At 47.2% G+C, this 27,613-nt stretch overlaps 1 protein-coding gene across 1 annotated transcript in view; it reads left to right on the top strand.

Annotated features, from left to right (window-relative positions):
• The first annotated feature begins 513 nt into the window (after positions 1-513).
• Positions 514-27,613, top strand: part of asic4a (acid-sensing (proton-gated) ion channel family member 4a) — a 59,460-nt gene continuing 32,360 nt past the window's right edge. The window contains exon 1 of the mRNA XM_029136361.3: positions 514-1,727. Coding sequence (XP_028992194.1) covers positions 1,152-1,727 — 576 coding nt within the window. The 5' untranslated portion in view covers positions 514-1,151. The remainder of the gene's footprint in view (positions 1,728-27,613) is intronic.

Genomic DNA, 27,613 nt, shown 5'->3' with positions numbered 1-27,613 from the left:
AGCCCCTCGTGATGCGACCTGCATGACTAATTCCATTTAAAGGGGAATAACATGCATTAGGGCTCTCGCTTTTATTCCCCCGCATTTGCATAATTTTGTTTGGCAACTTGGAAAAGGGCCATTAACAGCACTAAGGCACACACTGTAAAGGGCACAGACGGAGGCAGATCAATACTTTATTTCAACATCTTCAGCGGCGTCGCAGTCCAGATCAGGAGGCATTCACTAATTCAAATTCATGTAGGAGTCCTGTGATGCCGCCATTAGTTCCTGATAAGAGGAGAACACTGTTCCAGTGCCTCACTTAATCTCTGACAGACGCGTCCCCTTGATCAATAGTCTTTCACTTTTTGTTGCAAAGACAAGATTGATCACCACGACTGGTCTCGTGTACTTCTCAAACTCCTCATTATTGTTTCAATTAGACGTTCTCCCGAGATCTCCCCGTGGGTGGCATCAGAAACAATGACCCCGTCTGATTTGCATCAAACTCTGGACGTTCATCACAAAAGCCTTCGACGCCGAGAAGTGGGGGTTGGGGTAAAAGTGAAAGTGGCGTCCGTACAAGTGGATTAAGCGGGAGGAGGTCTCTCCTCTCTGCGGGGGGAGCATGTGTGTGACCGGAGGAAGTTGTGACTCGCGCCAGTGAGGAGGAAATAATCACAATGTTAACCTTCTCATGAATTATTAAGCAGCCTGTGCCTTTTTTTAGCCCGACTCAAAATGCTGCATTTCCATCTTTGGGTCCGAGGCACCGTGGAAGTGTGCACTCCTCTCTCCGTTCCTTTTTTTTTTTTTTTTTTTTTTTGACAGCTGTATTACCGCTGATAAGCCAGACTGTGCGAGCTGATCAAGTAGTGAGACAAGCGTTCGCAGAGCAGTAGCACCACAGCAGCAGCAGCAGCGCTCTAGTCACTAGGAGCCGCGGCGGCAGAAGCACAGGCAGCAGCAGCAGCAGCAGCAGCAGCAGCATCAGTCACAGCGCAGGCAGCACCGGCAGCAGCAGCAACAAACTCTCGTCCGCCCGTTCCTCTTCTTTCCGGACTTGTTTCGCGCTCGGCGGACGCACGCGAGGGGAAGTAGGGGGGAAGTGGTCCAGGGCTGAGAGCTGGCATCAGAAACAAACCCTAAACGCAGACCTGGCTGCCCCCATGCCTATCGAATTTGTTTGCAAAATCAAATTTCCAGAGGAGGATGAGAAGCAGAAAAACAAACAGGACGGGGACAGGGAGAGCCTGATCGAGGAGAGCTGCACACCTCCGGCCAAGGACTTGGCCGGGTTCGCCAACTCCTGCTCCCTCCATGGGATTAACCACATCTTTGTCTCCGGGCGCCTGGGCATCCGGCAGACGCTCTGGGCTCTCGCCTTCCTGACTTCGCTGGCGCTGTTTCTGTACCAGGCGGCCAAGTGCGCCATCTCGTACCTGGAGCACCCCCACGTCACGGCTCTGAACGAGGAGGCGACCCCCGAGATGGTGTTCCCCGCCGTCACCATATGCAACATCAACCGCTTCCGCTTCTCGGCGTTCACGGACGCCGACGTCTACCACCTGGCCAACCTAACGGGGCTGCCGCCCAAGAAGAGCGACGGGCACAAACCCACCGATTTGATCTACCCGGCGCCCGACATGCAGGACATCTTCAACAGGACGGGGCACCAGTTGGAGGAGATGCTCATGAGCTGCAATTTCAGCGGGCAGAACTGCTCCGTGGAGGACTTCTCTGTGGTGAGTGGAAAAGTTTTCTCCAAGTTCCGCGTCTGGTTCGCTCGGATCACGTTAAGTCACAGTGATCTGCCAACACCGCGTTTAGGTGTGTTCACGTTCATTCTGCGTGATTTTACGCATCTCCAGGCGCCGCGTGATTCCCACAGTGCTTTTCCTTTTTTTTTTTTAAATGCAAAATCCATGACTTTGGGCCAGTGACTGGGCTGAATCTGTGCCCACTAAGTTCAAGAAGCAACAGTGTTTCTCCCCCCACCCGTGTGTTCCAGCCTGTATCAGAATCTATTATGTCAAAGAACAAAGGCTGCTCCTGAAGAACAAAACCACAGAGCTGTCGTATGTGCTTGTACACTTTTCCAAGGCAAACTGTGCTTTAATGCTGCCGCCGACTCTAGCGGCTCAGTGCAAGAAAACAAAACTGTCATCAAAAATAGCAGAATCTCTCCTTCCTGCCTTCCTCCATTTCTTCCAGTTACTCTTTCTTTCTTTTTTTTTTTGGCTTTCTGTCTGTCTGTCTTTCCTTTTTCCTTTTCCCCTCTGAGCTCTTGTACCTTTCAGGACGCAAGGAGTAATGCTACTTCAACGCTGTATTTCAGTCTTGCTGCTGTTAAGATTAAATATTTAAAGACAGACATACATGATTTTTGCATTAGCCAGATTGACTAAAAGGAATGAAACAATTTCCATGAGAGGGAAAAAGTGCGTGTGTGTGTGTGTGTGTGTGTGTGTGTGTGTGTGTGTGTGTGTGTGTGTGTGTGTGTGTGTGTGTGTGTGTGTGTGTGTGTGAGAGGAGAGAGAGAGAGAGAGAGAGCAGAAGGCGAGGGATCAGGTGAAAGAGGGAGAGTTTGTGCCTCTGTTTGTGCACTACTTATTAAAGGCTCTGTCCTTGCAGGAGATGGATTTCCCATCTCTCCTGCAGGAATAGGAATATGCAATTGCTTTAGTGATGATAAAGTGCAGGTGTCAAGTCTTAATAGGGTATGTTGAACATTGATATGCTCACCTTCCTGAGTCCTAAAAGACTCTGTCTTATCACAGGAACGGCACTACATTACGTCGGATGTGCCAAATTACCCCAATAATTCCACCGCTTCTCGTTTGGGTTGTCTTAAGCGTGTGCCAAGGTGTTTATTCCTCTCTGTTGTCGCGGCGGCAGCCTCTCACATAGAGACGTGGAATTACCTGTGACACGAGAACAGATCCCCCTCCCAGAGTTCTCTCAGGCAAAGGGAAATGTCATGCTCCTCGGGGGAGACGAAAAGTTTGATGAAACCCGGCGTGAGGCGAAAACAGCACTGTAATAAAGTTCGTGACGCGCCGCTGGCACGCTTGACGTGGACGTCCTCTGACACTTTGACACGCGGGCGTCTCCGAGCGCATTAATTAGCGCGCGACTCTGACGTCCAGGAAACGGCTGTCGATGAAACATCTGCAGCGCTTCCTGGACATCGTCCGGCTTCAGCGCAGATTAGGATCCCGCTGGAAGTTCCCTAAGCTGCTGTTTCCCCTCTGACGGATATGTGATCTGCATTTTCAGGAGCTGTCGCTTAGATTTGTCACGGGCTACTTGCTGCCGCGGCGCGTGACAAATCACTCACTCCGGGCACTGGTGGGAAGAGCTACTGGGAGGACGGAGTGGGAGCTGTGGGACCAGCGGATGCACGTAACAAGTGCAAGCATACAAATGAACCTCGAGTCACACGCGCGCCCGCTCATGTGCTCATGTTCGCGTAAACGTGTCTTTTGTTACAACAAATCGCACATTATGTGTAAGTGCGAGGCGGCCATTATTATGGCTGATGTATTATTAATCACATGTACAAACACACAGGCTCTGCACAGCTTCGCTCATTATTCTTCCTGCGTCTTATCATGTACTTTCTCCTGGTCGATCATCCAGATGCAGATATTTTATCTTGGTAGTGGTTAAAGGAGCATTTGTATAATCAAACATAATAGTTTCTGACCTTTTCACTCCATTGAGAAAATAGCCTGGGTATGAAACGTAGCCTTTCAAACCTGAGCTTTTAAATGCATTATAGTATGTTTAATCAATTTGAAGTTTTTTGTTTATTTCAGCAGAACAGGAATTAGCTGTTGTTATTTCCCTTTTCAAATGAATGAAAGAAACCCAAGTCTCACGGCCAGGACGGCACCAGAGCTTGTGTGTGACGCCTCTGATTCACGGCAGGAAAACACCGACTCACACAGCAGTGAAATTTGTTTTCCTTTTTCCAGCATCGTGGACAGGAATGATTATTTGATGTAGGCAACAGGGCTATTCTTTATAATTAAAGATTACATTATTGACTCGGATTAATCACAGAAGATAAAGCTGATTCAACAAGCCATGAATAAACAGATTAATATTTTTCTTCCAGTCTAACTCAGAATAATTGTTCATCTATTGTGTGGCGCTGTCGCGGAGATGAGCAGCGAGCCCCTTTGGCTTTTCTTTTTTTTTTTTTAAACCGAGCTCTGAATTGGTTTGCTCTGACTCTCAGCTGTGTTTGCTGCTGCATTATCAGATTTTGCTCTCAGCAAGGACAGATCCCTTCTGCATATATTCATGGAGATAACTAAACAGCTATAGGGTGGCATGTGAGGTGATCTATAAAAACCTGGGTTAACGGGGACAACGGCGGCCGAGCCCGCAATCTGTCATCACACTGACTCCAGCCCCTTTGTGTTTTATAGATAATTGAATGTTTAATAGTATAAGCTACAGATGATGCTTGCTCGGCTCCACCTCTTCCCTCTTCTCTCTCTCTCTCTCTCTCAGTGGGATGTGGCTTCTCCGAAGCATAGTCATTCAAATCAGTGCTGGAAAAGCAAACGATCAACATCCACAGCAGCGCATGACGAATGTCAATCCGTGGGGCCGCGATGTACGGCGGCGAGCGGAGCAGGGGTTTGACCGGGTTGTGTGTGAATTTCACCCGCGGCGCTTGTAGGAGTTGCGCGATGCCATCGCACGGAGATGAGTCACCGCAAATTACCACAGCACCCGCCCGGCGCGCGGTACGGCTCCATCTCTTCCGGGGAGCGTGTTTTTATATCTTACCGGCCTGCTGAAGCATGCGCAAGGGCGCAGGGCGCAAGGTCACGCTGCTTGTCGGTGTCAGATGTGTTGGGTTAGATGTTGTTTTCCAGCCAACGCGAACAAATGTACCCCCCCCCCCCCCCCCCCACCCTCTACTAGAAACACTACGTCCATGCACCGGCTGTCTTTCTCAATTTTTTATCCATTTGCGTGTGTGTGGAAATGTGCATGACTGAGAGTGACATCCTCTTCCCTGGTGAATAGAAGGATTGCTCAGTCCCTTAACGGCGCACCCACCCGCCCACACACACACACTCACAGACACACACACACATCTCGCGCCGTCGCCCCCCCCCCCCCCCCCCCCCCCCCCAGAGGGAGAGCGAGGCGTGTGGGAGCGTGAAAGTGACTGGCTCTCTGGACTCGGCTGCGTCTCCAGCAGCCTGTCAATTAGCCGTCCACAGTTCCACCGCTGTGGGTGTCCCTGCAGCCTCGTGTGGGATGGGATGGGCTCGGCTCCGCGCACCCAGCACCGGAGGCCGCCACTCACCCTGCAACCCATAAACAAACAAACACACTCCTTTCTGATTTTTTTTTTTAATGTCTTGATAAATGGAGGGGGAGAGAAGCTCAACACGGATCTTGTATCTTGCCTCCACAATGAAGTCGAACGGAGGACTTGAGCTTTTCACAGTGCATTTCAATCCCGCTGCACTGCTTATCCGCCTCCTCCTCCTCCCACAGCATATCAGAGGAAGATGTATTACAGTGCAACTGGTCGGATGCTCCCGCTGATATGCATCACCACTGTCTAATCAGATGAAACCCACCTGTGACCAGTCACTGGATAACACCTATATGCAAACAGTTTATATTTGGGGAGATTTATTTTTTCTATCGCTCCCTGAGCCGATTTGAAAAGCTCTCACTGCGCCACGGTTTGGAGAATCTGCAGCCAAGGGACGGCTTTTAACTCCACGATAAAGGCTTCCGATGTTGTGGTGCTGCTAAATCCTCTCCTCTAACCTCTGGGAGTCTTTTACTCACACAGACATTTGTCTTTTTCCTGACAAGTCATACGCCAAGCTGCCGGTAGTGTTAATGTGGCCGCACACACACACACACACACACACACACACACACACATGAACATGTGTATTGAGAGTGTATACGGTGTAGATAGAACGCTTCCCCATACAAACACACACAGGTTTCATCACAGATTGAGAGAGTTGGTTCGCAAGATTGATCATGACTCCTGACTGCGCGTGCCCCTCCCTCTCGGGGGGATCAATACATCCTTCAGTCAGATTGCTTCCCTGCCCTTCCTACTCCAAGCCTGGTGTGACTAATTATCCTGCGCCTGTGTTTTGGGCCCGGTCTCAGCTGCATTTGTTAATGCCGCCTGAGTTGGCGAAGAATTTGATCTTTAGAACAAGATATCTGTTTGTTTTAGCGTATATCCAACCCAAATCGATCAATATACACTGTCTACCTTTTCCCTAAAGGGCGCTGAAATTATCGATGAGTCCGAGATGACTCACGGCCTGGACCGTGCGGGGATGGGGAGGAATGAGTAAAATAAAAAATTTAAAGTGCGATGTAAGATCAAAATAGAGTTGTTTTTTTTAAATATGGATTTGATCGGCGTCTACAGGTCAGTCAGAATGGGGGTCCAGCTGGCAAAGAGCAAGACAGAACAACGCAGAAATCAAAAGTCAAAAAAACAACAGCAAAGACAATTCTACTTAGATTAGATTCCTCAAATTAAATGTGTTTATATGTTGCAGGATGTTGGGAGTGACGACATGTGATGTGACGCTCAGTGCTAATAAAATTTCTCCAGGCACCAGTTTACCAGGTTTCATTTGCAGCCACTCTGCTTCAGTGACCCCATCAAATAGACACGTCCCAAACACCAACAGTACCTTCACAGTTCCAGTCATTCCCCAGGATTTTAAACCAATATAGCTGTAATATTTAGTCTGATTTTAGCTTTTGTGCGTTTATCTTCCAAATAATCGTTAACCTGGATGCATTATGTGCATCTGTCATTATAATAATTCTCCCAGATTTCGGTGAAGAATAGTATTCACTGTGCAGATGACTGTGATTACGACGACTCCGGCCAAGCCCACTTTGAACACACACTTCTTCTTAGCTGCCAATGTGAGCTTCTTATTTTGTCGTGTTTCTCAGACCCTGAATACATTAGTGGAAATTCCTCTGAAAAATTAACCAAGCTTGCTTTTAGGCCACCGCCACATAATGGGTTTGTGCTTCTTCAGTTCGCTTGCTTGTACACTTTAATTACTTGTACTGTACGAGAGGTGGACATAAAAATAGAAGTAATACCATAAATGCTATTTTGTTTGAACAGAACTTTGTTGTGGTTTAAAAAATAAATTAATTATTTCAGTATAATAAAAGCATGTCTTTGAAGAAAATAGGCATGTTACAGTTGAACAAAACTCAAAAACTTACTTTGGATCAAAATTCAGTCTGCAACTAAACAGAAGTAACTCAGAAGCTGTGAACATTTGAGATCATGGACTTCATCCACTGAATTTGGAGAAAGCGACGTGTGGGATCATTTGGAGTCCAGACCAGAGAGTGTCCACTTTAAATGCTTAATGTTTACTGGCAGCCATTTGTGAATTCAGACCAAGAGGGAAAGCGAAAAATCACAGAACACAACTCGCCTGTCACCGCGAAGATGTTTTAAAAGTTTTCAAGAGGCGAAACACCACAAAGACAGCGAACAATGCCATGAGTGAGCCTGAATGAGGGGGGAAAAGCGGTTAGGCAGCGGTGTAGCATCACGCTTCAATAGAGCCGCTGTGGCCCGAGCCGTCTCCAGAGGGAGAGAGGGAGAGAGAGAAGCAGCTGTGGTGACATCAGCGATGTCTACGAGATTATGGGACTCGCTCGCCTTCGACGGACAACTCCAGACCAAAGTACACAAAGCCCACTGAAACTGAGATAAAGCTCCTTTAATTAAAGGTTAATTCAAAAGACCGAAAATCTGAAATAGAAATTGTCTAAAGAGGTGAGAAGTTAAATCTCCTCATCTCTGTGGATATTTCTCAGGCCGGGAGCCCCCACCCCCCACATCTGATGTATTAAAAAGGTTTGAAATGTAGAAATCATGGCCAGTGTGGCTTAGATGAAAATGTCAGTCAGCTACAATTCAGTGGACGGAAATAGCAAACAGCACAAATGTCATTGTGAATATTTACCCGTGGCACAGTCTGGACATGAAGGCCTCGTCTGTGCGCTTGGCTGGACGCTTGGCCCTTACTCTGAATTATGTCTAATGTCACACACTTGGCTCTGCCCCTCGCTGCTTTCTTTTTTTTTCTTTTTTTTTTTTGCATCCACATAATGCTGCCTCCACCGCCGTGCTTCTCCCTCCTCCTCCTCTCCGGACGCACCGCCGTCGGCCGCGCTCTCACGCGGACGCTGAGGCGTCGGGACAGGTGTGACGCTTTTCGTGGGGATCTTTTGTGTGAACCACCTGAGCGGCGTCACCGCGCGCGGCGTCGCTTGTAGCTTCCACTCGGCCCATTTGTCAAATGGCTCGGAGGTTGGGTCAGCAGGAAATGCACCAAATGCTGTGTCGCTCCCATGTAATGTTCGCGTGAACCGCTGACATGCTGGATTATTTCATAACACACACTAAGCGCGTGACCCAATGTTTTCTGATAGAGGATGCTGAATTATTCAGACTAACGTCCCCCAGTATCTGTAGCACCTAGTGGTTTCCTGCGGGGATATTAGCTGTGGTGGGGCTAGAAATTGCTAAAGAACAACATATTATGATAATTTCTGTTCAGACACAGCAGAATTAAATCATTTGTCCCGAACAAGGGGCCGTTTGCTGGTTGTCGTGACCAGGACCCAACATGAAATCGAGCGCGTGAGCCGAGCAGGTAATTGTCTGGAGAAATTACTCGGACTGAAACAAAACACGGCGGCCCGGGCGTCGTGACTGGCGCCGGGCGCCCCCTCTCCTCCGCGGCGCGTGGAGGTGGTGCAGATCATCCGTTGTGCGCCTCGTGAGTGAAAGGGCAATTGCTGGAGTCAGATAATCCCCGGCTGCATAGTGGCGCACGTGCGGTAATGAAAAGGTTCTATTAAATCACGTCTGACACCGTTCTGATAGGGGCCCGACGCCGCGGCGCCGACGGCTCCGCCTCCGGCAGCTTCCAGACGCCACACGCGTTTCAGCTCCCGGTCCTAAAGATCCCGATTCGTGATTCGCGCAGAGGTTGATAAAACAGTCACGCCGGCGCCCGAATGTTTAGCTCAAATGTGACGAGCTTGTTTTTTGGCCCCTCCGTCTTTCGCAGTCCTCCGCTCCACCCGGCTGCTATCTGGTCATGTAAAATTGATGCCAGGCTGTCACCTGCGCTGTTTATGTCGGGGGCCGTGTCTATTTTTGAACCACACGGAAAACAAACTCCGGCTTTTTCACCGAAGTTGCAGCGCACAAGGCCCCGAAAGCTGCGCGGCTCTGCTGCACACGCTGAGCAGAGACTGTATGAAGCATGCAGTGGATGAGGAAAACCCTCAGCTTCTGTCCTGCAAGTCGTGATGATGCTTAGTCACGTGAATCGTGTTTACAAGCCTGATGTGAAAATTGCATCCGTTGAAAAAACAATTAGTCATTTACCCAAAGCGCTGATGATATGTGAAGTGCAGCAGGAGTTCACCCCATCCAACAAGTGTGTTCTCCTCTGCCTCACTCCGTGTTCACATTTCACATTTTAGAACCTGATCTAACCCCCCCCCCCCCCCCCCCCCCCCCCCCTCCAGCCTTGCCCGCTCCTCCCCTCCTCTCGCGTGGGTTATGGTCCACGTCTTGTTTGGGGAGCGCGGACCGTAAATCTCTCACCCGCTGCTGGCAGCTTTGTCGCCAGGCTTCATTCATGTTAACAAAGCAGTTGACCTTCAGGTGCGGCGAAATGTCATCTGACTTAACACACGCCCACTTTGAGCTACCGCTCGTTTTGTCGTGCGAGCGTTCGGCTTTGCTCAGGAAGCCGCGTAATGACTCCGGATTTCTGATCTGTACATGTATATAAAAATAAAACATAACGTTATATTATTTAGCTTTGATGCCAGTTTCATGGAAATAGTAAATGTAACAAACCCAAACCCTTTTACCTGCATGACTCTGATACTAGATTACAAATCTTTAATGTGGCATTCATGCTGAAATCCCTGATTTCATCCGAAACGACAGTGAGGGAAGCACAGAGGTTATGAAACATTAAAGATGATACCCTGGCATGTTTTATCATTATGCATGTATAATGCAATGGTTAATTTATGCTCAGAAAACTCACTGCTGTCGCTGCTTATCCCACTTTTTTTCCATAACTCCCACCTCTGTTAGCGCGGGAGCTTTTTGTCCAGCGGGGCGCCTGTCGGGCCGTATTTACCTACATCCCTCACGTCTCCCCCACACGTGATCATCAAGTCGCTGTTAGGCGTGTTTGCTTAAACAAGCGTGTAACTGTAGTCGTGTTCCCCAATAGTGTTGTCAGGATTAATTCGGTGTTTTCCTAATGCATGCTAATGAGAAGGTTGTGTGCATTTGATTGTCAATAACGTGAAATACTGCCCTGCTCCCTAAATGCTGGCCGCGCTCAATAACCTATTAAAGTTGAATCACAGATAACTTGGTGCGCATCAGAAAAGCAATCTGAAATTTGTGCTGACATTGATCCTGCAGGAAGGAGACCTATTGCTCCGATTAACACTGTTGCCCCAGGAGAGGAATCCCTCGGCCATTAATATCCCACTGTCCTAGATTTTACTTAGACCATATAAAATGCTTTTATTTATGAGCCACATAGGGCCACATGGTAGCGTGTCTGGGGGCCGTTGTCGATCACAGAGTGTTTCATTTGCAGGTGATGCTCTATCCCTGTAGTTTACATGCTGCAGTAATTACTCCAGTGTAATTTGTGTACACTATGTGTAAATCTGAAGCACGGTGAATTAGAAATATAATAACGGGCAGGAAATAAAAGTCACAGCTCTGTGAGTGACATGATGGTTGACTGCAGTGTGCCCGTCAACATGTGAAATGCAGCTCAGTCGGAGTGGGCTTTTTCTGCCTCGGGCGCTTGGGAAACATGCTTGGGAACGTTGTGGAGCTAAACGAGGACGCGTCATTGGATGCTGTGGCGCGTTCGGCGAAGCCCGAGCGCGCGGACGCCTCCGCCCTCGTCCCGTCGCCTCCGTCGGCGGCGGATCCATCAATAAGTGCCAGCGCGACGGTCCCATTGGCCGCCGCGCACGCCCAGGCCTCAGCAGAAGCGCCGCCATGTTTGACAGATGAGGTGATGCTATGGGTCATGAGCGGGTGCGTTCTTTTCCCCCACACCTTCCGCCTTCCATCATTTTGACAGTGGTTGATTTTTGTTCCATCAGTCAATAGAACTTTGTTCCACAACTCTACACATTGTTTTCATGCTTGTTGTGTTTCTGTGAAGTATAAAGTGGCCTTTCTGTTTTTGGGGTCTCACCGGGGGGTTGCATCTGGTGTCAGATCCTCTCACGTCTGATCGTCTCTTGGTCGTTTGCGTCATAGATTTCTCTCCTGTTTGTTTCTGAACGTACGTAGCAGTTTTTAACTGTATTCTACCTTGGTGAAACCTGTTGTCCTTGTTGTTCACTTGCGGGGTCAACTCAACTCTGAGACACACACAGCTGCTTCTGTGGAGCTGTGACTTCACACTTCAGTGTAACATCAATTATTTTATTTCAAATTGGACACAGAATATTGAAACAGTTACAACCTGTGAAACGTCCACGTCTTTTTCATTTAACCTTCCTGTTTCTGTTTTTGTTATCTAAAAAAATAATAATGACAATAATTTATTCTTATCTGAGTCTGTCTCCTCAGATTGTTTTCCATTTCTTCACCCTTTGCTCATATAATTATAGGTGAACCCGCATCACAATCTCTCTCTTTTTGTTGTTGATATTTTAGCTGCATTTCATGATCTCAAAGAAATGCCATTTGCGGCGCCCTTAATACCAGACTGCATTCAAAGTTCGAGCCTTTGAATTCCTAGTTAGAATTTCTTGCACTTTGGGTGTCATCTCAGAACCAGATAATGGGTGTCTTGACACATTTTAAACAGTGCACGAGAACATTTGTAAAATGCCACGGACCCTTTCTAAGTGCGCCAATTATTTGAATACCAGATGTCTGCGTGCTGCTGTGGTTTAATGCCAACTCATGGGAGGCTGCTATAATTAGGCCCACTCAAAATCTGATTGTCTGATCTTACGCCGAAATGAAAAGCACATAACATGCATCATGGCTGCAGAAGACAAATAGCTCATCCATTAAACAACCCCTCAGGAACTTGGAAAGGGAAAATGACAGATTTTTCAAAATTGCAGTCTCATCCATTTAATTACAAACACGGTGATAAGGGCATCTCCTTAGAATAAATATGACCAGTAATGAGGTATGGCATTGCTGTTTACGCGCGTCCTTGACATTCTCTTCGAGAAGAAGGAATGGAGGTAATAGCATCCTTCTAAACAGATCTTGAAAGTCCATGGGAAGGGATAAATGTCAGTGGGCTTCACTCACAAATCACTGTGCGTTTTTCTTCTTCTTTGACCTTCACCGTGTCTCTAAAACGAATTAGCAGGATATTAATAAATAATAGGTATGTATACAATGATGAAAGCCATCCCCAGACACAGGCCCAATGTGTCTTCAATAAAAGCATGCCCTTAAACTGACAATTAATTAGTGCTTTTAGATAATGATAAATAATTAATTAGCATGACATTGAGGGACGTCTGGGACAGTTTAACAACTGGATAAATCGCCAGGCCTCTCGATAAGCCAAGTAAACCCGACACAGCGGCCCACACCACGTAATCCGCCGTGTATTTGAATATCAGCGCAATCTAATTGGTGTTATCACGTCCCTCTTGGCAGGAGCGTCGCCTAAGGATATCATTTGGCCGCTCCAGCGAAAGTGCAACAGAACAGATCAATAGACGTAGCGGGCGCGATTATGTCGCGATTATGCACTGGAGAGCGGGTCCTGTAAAGCCCGGGGAAAGGTGATTCGAAGAGAGGTGGCGCGCCTCTTGGCACAGTCCCTCGAGCAGAGCGAGCCCAGTGGGGAACGGAGCGGTCAGCGAGATTGGCTGCAGCCGCGCCGTCGGACCGGCTGGCTGGAGAGCAGAATTAGAGCCCCCCCCCCTTGTTTCCACCTGCCGTATGCTGCTCAAGTGTTCCAAATCAAGCCATTATTTGCTTCATTTCCTTGCTGTCTAACTCAGCTTGCGAGTAAGTCAGCTTCTGGCCCCTATAGCACGACTGCCCGCTCGGAAAAAAACTACCCTGGCAGACACGGAACGGCGCAAAAGAGAACGTGAAACACATTCAAGGAATATATTCCACTTAATTAGCACTTTATGGGAGTGAGAGCTCACTTGCATTGCAAGGGGGAAGATGTCAACATGAATTTTACTCCGTGGATATTCTTTTGAATATGACCCCGACAAAACTGGTTTTCATTTGTGCGCCTCTGAATAATTGAACTTACCGCTCACAGAATTCTGTTATGATGTGCAAAATAAATAAGAACTGATCTTTGCCGAGCTTACGATGATACTCGGAAGGGGTCACCTTTAACCGTGCCGCTTTCTAATGCAGGTTACGCAAGACTCTGGCCTGATCTCACCAGACATCGCCTGTGTACAGAGTAGATGCTGCTGAATAAATAAAACCCTCGCCCTTCCAAGCACTGGCCTAAGATGCCCGGATTAGCATCTCATTAGACGCTACTTGTGCTGGTGGTTTGTGGACAAAGAAGTGAGACATGGCGCTAAGTAGGGGCTACTTGTGGTCCTTTGCATGGATGGATGGAGGACTTTTGCTTTTTTATACTATGTGGATCATCTTTGTCTGCTGAGTAAAGCATGGTCACCTCTTCCTCCACAAAAGCTGCATCATTATAGAACAGTGTTGTGTGGAGAACTCTCCCACGTGCTTTTGTTAGACGTCTACATCTTAAAATCCTCCAACATGGGAAGCCAGTGTAATCTAGACAATACTTCCTCCGAAAAACTTGGTGACAGTTTGCGTCTGAGATAAATTGGCCTCAGCAAAAGTGTCTCCTGCTGGTGGACGAGAGTCCAGAAGACAATGGTAATAATCTGCCTGAGGAGACAAGTGCGAACCCTAATTTGCGGACTTTTCAGGCGGTTGGAGATATTCAGATTGTGAACCTGCGGTGAATGAGATCCTCTGTGGAGTATTTGTGTATTAAGATGAAAGCTGGATGTCAGTTTGTTCTTCTCGCACCCCTTCAGAACAAAAAAAACCCATAATATCCACACTGATTTCCTAGATGTCTCCTGGAGATGCATTGTAGCGCGTGAATAGATGAAATATGAAATGCCTGAATTCCCTAGACAGCCATGGTGATGCCACACCACCACCTCAATTTAGTCACGCAAAAAGCTCTTTGCGGCTCCGGTTTGCTGGGTTCACGCCGGAAAAAAAAAGTTTAAGTCGCTAAAGCCGCACTCAGACGTGTGGCGAGTTAAACCATGTCGTTTTCCCCACACAGACAGCTAAACTTATATTTGTAGATCCAAGGTGAAAGGACCTCCCCGGCAAACATGTGCTGCAGACTGGGCTTTGATTGAAATGGCAGCGTCGTGTTTCCCCCTGGCTGTTGATAGGAGCCTAATCTCCTCCGAGTCTGAGGACTGCTCCTCGTTAGTGTGCTACACTATCATAAAAATCTCCATAACCCTATGAGCACTACGAAAAATTCTTCTTTGGCTTTCTATTAAACTTAAACTCCTTGCCTTGCATTGTCATCACCACATGCAGGCTGTGTCTGCAAATTAACTTTTTACATTAGCTCGCTGCCAAAGGCTGTAAACTAAAAAGAATGACCTGCCAAGAAAACCACCTCTTATCAGCCATAATATATATTTTTTTCACAGAAATACATCAACCCACAGGTTTCCAGACTTGTTTTAATTAAATCAGGCTGCATGAGCTCCAATACTGGTACTGTACTGTGTACAGTGCCTATAAGACGTATGTTCCACATACTGTATGCAATCAATCAAAAAATCCAATCAGTCATAATCAATATAAATTAGCGGGTTTGACAAAAACAAAACAATAATGTCAAAGTAAGTTTCCACGAAGTAATGAGGTTAAATAAAAATCTATAAATTAAAAATGTATAAATAAGAAATGTGAAATTGTGATTGCAAAAATATTTCAGGTCAGTACAGTATTTACTGTAGTACTTGCACCTTCAACTAAAATCACAACACAGTCTGTGTGGTTCTGTCTCAACCAGGCCGGACTCAACAAATCCTCTGTTTGTCACAATGGCACAATGGTGGAAGGACCCAAATGCACAGCGATACTTGAGTAAAAGATTGCTTTAATAAGAACGTAGTCAGGCAGGCAGTCATACACAGGTTGGCAAAAACAGTATACAAACCTGTCCAGTACCATCCCCACAGCATCATGCTGCCACCACCGTGGTTCACAGTGGGGGGTGGTGTGTTTGTGGTCATGTGCAGTGTTTAGCGTCTGTCAAACACAGCGTCTCTGACAACCAAAAAGCACCACCTCGGTTCTTTGTGCTTTGTGGTGAACTCAAGTCATGATTTAAGTTAATGGCCTTATCGTTGCCATAGCGTTGGACGCTGATGAACAGCATCAGCTGTTGTAGTGTGATGCTTGTACAGTAGCTCCCTCAGACAGAGTCATGTTCTCACGGCGCATTGGTGGCTGCTAATACTGATCAACCAGCGACTGGACCTTCCAGACACTGCAATCACTGGAGACACATTAGCTGTGCTTCATTCATTGTACTGTAGATTATGGGAAGCCAGCACCAAATGGCCATCAGCTCCTGACAGTAGACACATTTAATCAAACAATAAATGTACCGGAGTGTTGACATGCAGACTAAAAACATACAACACAACACCTGCGAACGCTTTTGCAGTCAGTTAAGAGAACGAAGTCAGCACCAACCACATCCCCTCCTCACACTAATCTGTCTCAATTATGAGTTATTCCCTGAAATAGTCATAATTAACTGTATTATTGTGCTAAGTCTTTTCTGCCTGCTGTCTCCGAGCATCCCGTGAACACAAAGAAACAGAACACAGGAGTCGTTATCATTGTTGGGTTTATGATCGGTAGAATTATGCAGGAGCACATTCATTTTCATGTAAAACTGGATACTACTGCCTCGTCAGATATCAGAGACATTCCCAGCCTCCACGTGGTAACTATGTCATTAAACCATTTTTATTAGCTAATATTTTCAGCGCTGCGCAGATGATGTTGGAGGCCTTTGCTTGTTTATGCAGAGAGTATTATTAAAGCTCGTCCGGCGATTTCCTGGGAAATGTAGTTTTGTCGTAATTTAAGAGGAAAGGAAAAGGGCATGATCATATAATGGGGAGGTGGTGGGCGGCGCCGTCACTCTCTCCTGAGGCCACGCGTGTAATTCCTTTTCTAGATTCACAGGCACAGAGTAACATGATCAAACAGAGCAGAAGTGAAACCAAAGGGCTGCAGCCAATGGGAGAGCAGAGGTTTAAATGCTACAGACTGGATAATGGAAAGTTAGACAGCTTTTGTAATCCTGGGATGTAACCAGCGTGTGGAGACATGCAGCCAAAAGAAAAGACACTCAAACATAATAATAGTCACTGTTTGTGGAGATGTTCAGTAAAAGATAAAACCCTGCAAACACATTTTATTATTTGACTTGAACTTTATATTAGGAAAGAAATTGAGATCATTAAATTAGCGGTATAAAGGTTTTGTTGTTATGTGTTGTTACACTAGGTGCAGATTTAAACGGATGAGTTAAAAATTCCACATACGGTATGCACCGTTGTCCGTATTTCCCTGTTCATCAGTGGAATAATGAGAAAATTCATATTTCTCTCCCTACACCTGGGTCCTCGGATTGCTGCGAGCAGCACAAAATGTGATTTAAGCCGCCTTAACAACTCCTGGTAACTCCTCCTGTGAAATATTGATAAGTGTGTCTGGGAACTACCACTCCACCAGTCTCCCTATGCTGGAAACTTAAGATCATTTGATCACCCACCTGCGAGTCATCCACAGCAGTGATTTACTCCCTGTATTTTATTTTATATTTTATCCCGCCGATCATCTATCTCAGCCTGGCACATGGAGCCAGGCTTTACCCTCCGTATTCACTCTTCCAGATTACAACGGGTTCAGCAGCCTGTCCGCCGCCCACCCCTCTGCCGAAGCCCTTTGCGAGGCCTGTGGGACGCGGCTCGCTGCCGCTGATCCTGAGATGCTGCTGGAGGTTTAATCCCCACACTGTGAGAAATGAGGCTCCCCTGCTCTCCCTCTTGCTCCTGCAACTTTGATCAAGTCCTAATGTGATTCGACAGTGACCCTGACATGACTGGCCCCGGAACATGTATAAGGAGCCAAGGGGAGGAGAAGTGGGGGTTGGAGGGGGGTGATCTGACCAGTGTACCAAGAGAAGAAAGGAATTATTCTGAAGGTGTCTTTCCTGTGTTGCAGCTCTGCCTTGTGGGTAATAAAGGTTTCATGTATTCGTTTTACCTCGGCAAAAATTGCAATCTATAACCTGACATTTCTTTTTTAAAACCGGCCGAGAGGCCCGTGATTTGAATGTTAACCAGGGCTGCGCTTGATGTTGAGCTGCGGTTTGCTGACGGGAAGCCTTCTCCTCCTCCCCGTTCGGTCTTCGCGGCAAACGAGTGCTTGACACAGCAGAACAGGTGCGTGCACGTGTGCGTCTGTGTAAATAGCACCCGGGCGCCATCTGGGCCCGGCCGGCGGTGCCCAGTCACGCGCCGAGCCCGCTAGCGGCGCCGCACGCTGGTCCCGTTCCCGCAGTGCGCGCGCAGCACATCATTCTCGCCGCCAGGGCGCCGATGACGTGTGTGTGTGGGGGGTGGGGGGGTGTGCTGCGCCTCAACTTCAGAGGCCAAATGTGTCAAGTCTCGATATATTAACTCCGCTCTAATGGACTTTATCAGCCATAGTCCAGAAAGTCATGGAGATTAGAGCGGGGGGGGGGGGGGGGGGGGGGGGGGGGGGGGTGAGCGTTTGATTGTGTTTGCATTCTGCTTGGTTCTCGGCGCCGGGCGAGCGGTTGCTTGAGGGTATTTAAAACTCATTTTATAAAATCTGTTCACGGGAGCATTATACTTGTACCTGCATTGACCACAGCCCCACAATGCTCTCTTACGCTGACAATACGCTTGCTTTAATATTTTTGCACAGCTCCTTGTTTTAGCCTTCGAGCCCCCACCTACATACAGCATTGTGCCTCGGCAGCCCCAAAAACCGACAAAGTCACAGAAGAGACAGGATGTGAAAGATGTCCTGTACAATTGGCAGTGAGATGGAAGGAGACGCCGCACCACAAGGGATCCTTTGCCATTAGGCCCGAACGAGGGAGCTGGTGCAGAATGGAAATGGGCTGATTTACAGACACGCCGGCGCTTCGGATCGAGGAGGGGAAGTGTCAGATCGCTCACGTTGTTGATTGCACGCGCTGTTTTCTTTGACCAAGTATCGAGGAAGCGGATGCGCGGTGGCGTTTGACAGACATCTCAAATGTGGAAATGATCCTAACAAAGCCTCCGAATTTGCATAGCCATTATAGCGTTTAATGAAGTTGGAGTTCCAGGCAGCACAGTGGGACTCACATCAGCGTTTGATTGAGTACTATTTGAATTTTACAGTGACGTGTTTCACTTAACACAGAAGCCGGTTTAGTCATTTCAACAACAGTCTCTACTGTTGCTACGTTGTTTCGATCCACTGAGTTACAATAAACTTAAAGCGTTGTCACATTTTCAACATAGGCATGAATAGGCCACCTAATTAGAGCATCAAGAGATAAACAGGGAAATCACTTGTATTGATCAACTCCTCCGTCGGCACAGTAATGGCTGCTTTTGCATTAAGACTAGAAATTTCCTTTGAAATCCCAAAGGTGCTGTTTAGCAGCGGCTGGACTTGCTCACGTTTGACCTCTCATCCAAGAGGCTTCATCAGTTTTAACCAGTCGGCTCTTAACGGCAGACATATAAACTCCCGCAAAGTCGTTAAGTCATCGACGCCTTAATGGTCACCTGCGGGTCGCGGCTCTGCCCGGCATTCGTCGGGGACACCCGAGTGGAGGCGTGAACGAGCGCGGGAGCTCCCTCGTAATTGGGCCACTGTGAAACAGACTGTTTAACAATAAAGAGCTGTAGCTTTGAGTTTACATGGAGTTGGACGGGAGCTGTGAGGAAAAGCCAGACTTTAAATTGGACCGGGGATCATTGAAAGAAACATTCCCACCTTTATCTCCTGCACATTTTATTTTCATTTAGTCCACAGCACACATATATATGTGCTCCCTTCTTCCTGCTGTGCATCCGCTGTCATCTGTGCTTCTTCGGCGCCTTAAGACGACCTCCCTATTCCTTTGCTTATTTGCTCTTACCACAATGCCACACAGTAAATACAGACTGAATCGTGGTATGTCTGAATCTGTAGTGCTTTTGCTACTATACTATATGCATATATGAACCATGTTCACTGTATGGATTTTGGACATAGTGATTCCTGGTAATACAGATATTCCTTGCGATAGACTGAGGCCATGTTTCGCAGCAAGTCAATTATTTACAGGTTCCTCGTCATTTGCAATGGACGAGTTTCACTGGGTTAAACTAATCCTGGTGTGATGACGGTTGGAGGGTTGACGCTCTTGTGTGACATCCGCACACATGGATTGGAGTGGATGCTCACACTGAATCTGTACACATGCATCATACAGTATCTGTGTCTCCAGCTTTCACTGAGTTATGACTCAGAACGCTCCTTTTTTTTGATCCAGTGGGGTTCGGACGGTTTGAGCACTGGCCGCGAGCTGCGTGCTCCCACCGCCGACTGGACCGATAAGTGGGACGACTCCCTGCCCCAAACTGTGGCACCCGGTTTCACGTTGTTTGAGAACGCCCACGTCTCTTACACCTCACTCCAAATCTCGCCGTTTACTAATTCCTGTGCGCGTCAGATGTCTTTTACCTCTGTCCCAACCCTTGTTCTGCTCTCCTCCCCCTGTTTTTACTGTTCACAGTCAGGAGTGAAACATAAAGCGGGCGCCCAGAATAGAAAGCGAGTAGTTTACATCCTACACAGAGTGGGCCAAACGGCCCACCTTCTCCTTTGTCGGCCTTTTGCTGTTTGTTGTTCGGCGTTACAAACGCAGCGCGTGCGCGTGCGTACCCGCTGTCCTTGCGGCGCCGCGGTGAACCAGTATATCAACAGAGGGAACTCGAAGTAAATCTAAGGCAGTGTCTTCCCCAAGGGAAGTCAATCAAAGCCTCGCAGCGGTGAGCCATTTCTCCAGGCCTAGCTGATCATTTTCTCTCTAATACCCCCCCCCCCCCCCCCTCCTCCTCCTCCTCCTCCTCTCCCTCCTCCCTGCAGCTCAGAGGCTGATCAATGTTGTTGAAAACAGAAAACTGTCCGTTGTGTCCTGGAGCGTTGGGAGAAGTAAAAAACACACACAACTGATGACTTTATAAATGGAAACCTAGGGTGGACTTTGTGACCCCCCCCCCCCCTCAAAACAAATTCACCATCATCCTCATCTTGGCTGAATTAGAAATTCAGAGCGTGGCTCTGGGGTTGCTGAGTGTTTATGTGGACGCCCGGCGCGATGAAGGCTCACATTTGTTTCCTGTCACTGACCTGTCACTCACTCGGGCCGTCGGAGCCCAAAGGCAACGCTGATTTTAACCTCAAAGTTGGAAAGACATTAGCGATGACCAAAGCGGAGGAAGGAAGGAAGAAGAGAGGGGAATATTTTACCATCCCGTTACACTCAAATAAAGCGGACGTTATCCCATCAAAGCCTTCAGGAAGCAATGCCCTTCACAATGGTGGTGAGCTGCCACACAGTAGATTACACAGCCCCCCTGTTCTTAAACATTATTATATGGGATCAATACCTCTAATTAGCACTTCAAAGGGAGCCTGAGCCGTCTGTTAGATTTTCAGATTGTATTTTCCAGTGCGTGGATCAATTAGCCGTTTGAAGCGACATCTCACTCCGACTCGGAGCGACTCGACACCGACTCAGGGCGTCCCTTCTGCGCGGCGCTGAGCGCTCACGTCACGCCGAATGCAGAACACCGGCAGCAGGTGCTCAATTCCTGTGTGTGGTGGCTCCGCCTCCTGTCCAGGGAAACGGACACACGTCCTGGAGGAACAGCCGGCCCTCGTTCTGTCCTCACGCTCACCCGCTGAGGTAAACGATACGCTGCCTTTGCTGCTCGTTCACCGGCCACAGTCACCAACTCACGGCCTTTTCATGCAGAGGTGAAATGTGGATAAGCCAGGATGAAGTACAGACGCTCCACTAAGAAGGTAATTGCTCTGAACATGAGTGTGATGTGTTGGTGATTAAAAAGTATAGTTCTATTAAACATGATGCTGGTGGTAACGTGGAAATATGGTTCAGAGCTTGTTCCTTGTGTGACTTCGTTGAGACTTTGTTCATATTTACTTAATATTAAAATAAAAATTCTATTAAACTATTAAATGGTCTATAAATCTATATATTTATCTGCTTTATATAGAATATAGTGTAATGAAAGTAAGGGTGCTTTGCTCAGGTTTTGCTCTTTGCTCGCTGCGCTCATTATAACACTTATTGATATATGTTATGTGTGGCACCGAATAGCTCTTAAACAAAATGATGCCCGATGCATAAAAATGACTAATCAACATGTCATTTCCTTGCACATTTTTATCCACCAGCTCCATATAGGCTGGCTTATTAAGCCCCATATAGCAGGCTTATTAAATCCAATAGCGGCCGTGTCAGCTCAGGTTTTATATATGTGCTGTTTGTCCATCGCTGACCCTAATTATTTAAATTTAGCATTAATCCTTTGAATCGGGGGGATTGTGCAGCTGAATTAGGGTCAGCTGGAGGTTAATGATAGTCAGAATTATCTGGGTGGTTCTGCCTTTAATGTGGCTGCTGCGTTATTACAGCACGTGGATGCGCTTTCTCTACATTTCAACCTCTACCTTAAAGTCTAATGTATAATAACAATTTCTTTTCTGTTTCATTGGCTTTTTTGGTGTTTGTCAAACATTTTCCAACCATAGGAGCCCCACACACCGAGCTGCGGCGCAGATCCCAGTGGGTTAAGTGTCAAGGTTTGACTGCTTTTGAAGTTCTGTCAAAAGACTGCGAGCGTCTGATCTTTCACGGTGCTATAGCTTAATCAATAAGAACTTGGGTGGCCACTTACATGTTCTGCATGAAAGTGTTCGCCGGGGTACAGTCACAAAGCGCCAGGGGAAAATGAAGGACATGAATAGCGGAGAAAAACAATCGGCCCACTGGCGCCGAAAAATGTGGAGGAAACCCGGTTCAGTAGCACTTGAATGCTTGTGAGTGAGCATTTCTTTAACACTTGCACTTCAAGTGTTACATAGAAATAGGTGGGAGTGTCAAGGGCTCCTTATAAGATTAACCTAAATATTCACAGCAGACTTATTAAAGGAGCTTTGATGCCTCTTGTTCTTCATTTGGCGTTGGTCCGATTTCCCCAGAACCTAATCACAGCGATCATTCAAGACATCAGGTGGCACGAGGCTATTTATTACTACACAAAGCAGATTTAAAGCCAACAGGACGACAACAAAGGAGTGAACAACCCTGGAAGGTGAGTGAGAGCGAGGTTATGAGGCTTCAGTGCGTTGAAGTAGGTTTATCACTGAGATAAACTGAGATAAACAGTGTTCGGGCTACGGATCTGAGCCGCGCTGGATCGCGGACGCTGTCGCTCCAGGTTGTGTTTCGTCGGCGTGTCATCATCCTTCGCCCTTGTTTTTACGCTACGGGTTACAGTTACACGCGCGTCGTGTTGTACAGTCTGACCTCATTTAAATATAAATGCAACGATGCTTACAGACGCAGAAAGGATTTTACAGCACAGTCTCTCAGGTCGGATGTTCAGACACAGAACCTCCTCTAACACTGAAATTTAGGAAGATCTATATTTTCTTACCTACATTTTTAGCGTTTGTTGCTTGTAGTCTGCATGTTTTTTCAGTTGGTTGCAGGGTCCTCTGGTTGCTGTCAGGCTGAGGGAGGGAGGCCTCACCTGTTTGTAATCCTAATAAGGAAATCAGGCAGCCTGACAAGAAGGGCTCTAATTTAATTAATACCATGTCATGACTTAGCTGGTCTACATGTAGTATTAGATGCCCTGCGGCCCTCATCTGGGCTAAAATGAGCGCTGGCAGCCCGTGACTTGGCATAAGCAGTGTCTAAGGAGGAGAGCACGAGGCCCAGGGGTGCACTTGATTTGGTCATCGACATAATGAGGTAATTTTAAACAGATTGCCACTGAGACAGATAATAGGCACATCATCACTGTGCCAGCCTGACCTTTACTAACAAAGCAGCAAACGCTCCTGCTCTGTCCTGATGCTCATGTTTTCAGGGCTGTGTTGCATTAAGCCACGTAAAAGCCCTTCTATACTGTTTTATATTCATTTTTATGCAATTATGGAAACTAAGCTATAAATTAATGCGGCTGTGTTGTGATGTTTTATCGGATTGTTATGGTCCAAGGTTTGCCTTTAAAAGTAGATTTCATATAATGAAAGTGCTTCTACATCTGGAAGCTGAAAACCCGGAGCACTTTCCAAACATTAGTCTGTATCTGAATAAAGAATAATAAAACATTTTTTTACATTTTGGACTTTAATTTAAAATACTCGCTTTGCCGCGATACATTACGTCAGCCCTGTGATAGACTTTTGCTCAGTGACAGCTGGGACGGTCTCCAGCATCCCTTAACACAACCCTTAACAGGATAAGTGGTCTGGATAATGGATAAATGGATGGAAACTCTGTAAGCGAACCTCAATTCAATTATGTAAAAGAATACACAGTATTCATTCTGAAATAAACTCTGTTTAATGTCCTCAAATTAGATGTCAGACGAAAAATAAAATGAAATGTTTGAAAGCAGATCAGATACTAATATACTATTGTAGTGGGATTTAGTGCAGCTACTGAGAAAATCCTCAAATCCCCCAAATTAAATCAAAGTCCTCGTGGCTGTGCATCCCAAATCTGTCAGGGTATTTCAGTGCGGGACACAGAAGCGGGCCGACCTGCCAAATTACCCACCTTTTGGATTTTCACTTAGAATCTGTTAATATGATCTTTTTGTATTTATTCACAATGCTTCTTTGTAGGGATCCACACTGCACTGAAGCTGCAGAACACTGAACGGTGGAGCTGACAGCGTGTACCTGTTATTTACTCTGCTTCGTATCAAACAGTACCTCGCTCCTCGCCCGCGTTCTGGTCTCGGCGCTGCATGGAGTGATCTCGGGTAGATGTTCCTGCCTGTGTGCCTCAGTGGAGCTCAGGCTGATCTAGTGGGATCTTTGTAATTGCTCGTGCCTTTTTTCCTCCCCTTCATTTCCAGCGTGTTTTCATTTGCAGGTGAGAAAACAAGGCGTTCACAGCGTGTCCATCTGCTTAGAGAGGCAGAATGTCACACTGACACCACTGAGTTACCGAACTGGGTCGTTTAGGCGCAGCTTCTAATCGATCTGCCGGTTGGCTCTGCAGTTAATCTGAAGAATCTAAATCATCTTAACCGATTTTCAAATTAATAAAATACCAAATCAAATGGCCTGAAGAACAAATGTAATAATACTGCATAATAATTCTCATGCGTCATGGCTTGTTATGACGCTTGTTATCAGCGTTCCAGTCGTTAGTCATCGCAGACGAATGCTCAGTGTTGCTGGCAGCAGACATTAGCAGGATGTATGATCCATTTTCTCTGTCCAGCCAAAGCCCTGACTGTTTTCTTGCTCTTGCGTTTGTTAAATTCCCACTAGGATCATGCGTATAAATATACCTTGACATATGTTTTTAATGCTTAACCGTCATATAACGTTCGCCATATTTATGATCAGACGTTGGGCTAACGTGTGGAAACCAATCTGTTTCTCAGATGAATGTCTCCACCGCGCCTCAGTCCTCGCCGACACGCGCACTACATCACGTCATGGGGAGAGGCGCTGCAGATTAACAGCGTCCGTTGCGGGCGTCCCGCTGTGCCCTGCGATGTGACTGTGCGGCTCGGCCCCGCGTCACCCAGCGAACACCTGCTGGGGCCGCGCTCACGCACGCACGCGCTCTAATCTCCGCTTCGGCCTGAATAACGTGTCCTCGGCCCCTGCCTCCTGAACCACCGCGGCCTTTGGCTTGTTTACGCGTGGGTGGAACGTGCTGGATCAGACAGCTGCTCCGCCGAGGCGTGACAAATGTCAGCCTGATGAAGGTGAGGCCCCTGCGTTATCTGCGTTGCATTGTTTAGTGGACATTAAGCAGGTGTGATGAATGTCCAGCACAGACGGACACATTTCTACCTGTCTGTCTGCGGAGGAGGGAGAGGGAGGGGTACAATCTATTTAGCCAGGGGTGGGGGGGGGGTCATGCAGCGTAATCCGAAGGTGTTTGCTGGTTGACGGGGTGGAAGCAGTGAGCGGACGTGGCACGCCGTGGCCCTGGGAGATTTCCGTCTGACACCGCCGGAGAGGGAGGACGCGAGGAGGTCGGGCTCACAATGGGAAGGTCACGGCAGGACGGGCAGGTGTCGCCCGATGTGCTGCGGGTTAATAGCCTCCGAATGATGTCACGCTCGGCTCAGGCGACAGCAAAGGCGCCCGTCTGTGGACGTGCGGGTTCCTGCCCCGTCGCCACCATAGCCTCGTGTTGCACAGCTGATGCAAAGAAATGATGAGAATAATGGTGCGAGTTGTGCAACTAACAGGAATATCAGATCGTCCTATTTCTGTTTTTGCACATCCAGAAACCACTCAAGTGGTAGTTCAGCAGCCTGAGCACTTGATGACTGTCATTATGCATTAAAGAATAATTAGTATGATTCAAACATGTGCTGCTCATCTCCAACCCTCACGTCCGTCCCCAGTCTGTGCGCAGACACAGTCAGTTCTCTTAATGTTGCTGTTGACCCTAAATAATGATGCAACTTATCGTATCAGCGTCCTTGCCTGACAGCTGCCTTGGATCTACCTCCGGCTATGAAACCACGCCGTACTACATTTACTACATTTCCCGTCGCTCTGCGCAGACGGGTGATATTTCACGTGGCAGCTGGAGGTCCTTGTCGTGTTACCACGAGCCGCATCAGGCTCCGGGGCCAAATGACAAATGACGTTGTTTTTCTTGCGGAGACAGTGTCACGAAATAATAAACAATCATTTTTATCCCTGAAATAATAAACGATATATTCCATCGCTTATCGGCGCGCTGGCTAATATCTCACTTTTTAAAAAGTCGTCCATCACCAAGGCTGCGTGAGTCAACAGTCAATCAACAACACTCAAATTGCTTTTCAGACTCTCAATTTTAGATAATGTATCACAGATATCAACAGTAAATGCGGGCAATGCTCCTTTTTCTATTATGCACGGAGACATTCACCGCTCTGGAAAAAAAAAGATCATGAGATCATAATGGTGTCAGATTTCTGAGAGAAAAACACTCTGCTTTAAACGTGGAGAATGATTATAATGTAGCACAGGGATCTTTTGTCTGACCCTGTCTGAGGGCTCCTCTGCTGGCAGGGTCTAATTAACATTAGCCAGCTGACTGGTGTCTTCTGGGAGCCGGAGCACTATCCTGGTCAGGCTGCAGTCCTGTAAAACACAGCAAAAGGCCATCAGTTCATCCGTTCACCCTCCCTCCCCGCAACACACCCCCCCCCCCCCCCCCCCCCCCCCCCCTCCTCACCACGCGTCACCTTTTCATCACCCACTCCAGTGAAGGGAAGACAGCTTAAAAGATGCTCATAGCTGCTGCCATTACAGATGCTTTCTACTTTTTTTCTATTTTTTTAAACTTAATTCTTGACTTTATATTTGCAATCAGTCTGGCTGACAGTTCACAGCAAGCACTTAAGAGAAGAAGAAAGAAATGGAAGAAAATACAGTATTGTATATATATTCTGCTGCGGGCTTATTGCCTTTTGGTTTCTACTGCTACAGTAAATGTTTTAATCTACACTCAAACAGACTGACATTGTTATAGTCTAGGTCCATACATTATTACTCATTTTCCCAGAGTAGCAGAGTCAGTCAAGCCAGTAAAAGTTGAATGAATGCTGTCTCTCTGTCCAGCCTTGACGTGAGGAGCACCTGGTTTGGCTGCACAAAGCTCAACACACTCCTACTGTGGTTACAGTCTGTCGGCTCACCTTTTTATATCCACATCGGCCACCTGCACGTTTTTCCATTACCCCTTTGTATGAATGCACATATTGATTCAGTTCAGTTCTAAGTGGGTTAGTGTTATGTTAAATACATTATTATTTAAAGAAGAAAACGGTTGTAATGTAATCATTATATCTAAGATCAAGAGACGACCGTCTTAGTTCTCCATCCCACTCTTCAGTGGTAAAAACGGTTCCTGCAATCTGTGTAGTGCCGACAAGTGCTCCCCACGCACCTGCCATTTTTCACTGAAAAATCAATCAGCGGCATCAGGGGGGCTCATTTCCATCATCACTTCATTGACTTTCTTCTCTGCTAAATTTTCTTTACAACTACCCAGTGATACGGCTGCAGGCCAGGGGGATCATAGCGCGTCTTAATGAGGCTGTGTGTGCACGCACCTCTTCCTCCTTCAGCCTTGTTAGCTGACATTTAATGGAGGGG

The sequence above is a fragment of the Betta splendens genome, chromosome 21 (genome assembly GCF_900634795.4).
Source record: "Betta splendens chromosome 21, fBetSpl5.4, whole genome shotgun sequence".
Lineage (NCBI taxonomy): Eukaryota > Metazoa > Chordata > Actinopteri > Anabantiformes > Osphronemidae > Betta > Betta splendens.
The sequence above is the reverse complement of the archived record's forward strand: the minus strand, read 5'-3'. Positions and strand labels throughout refer to the sequence as shown.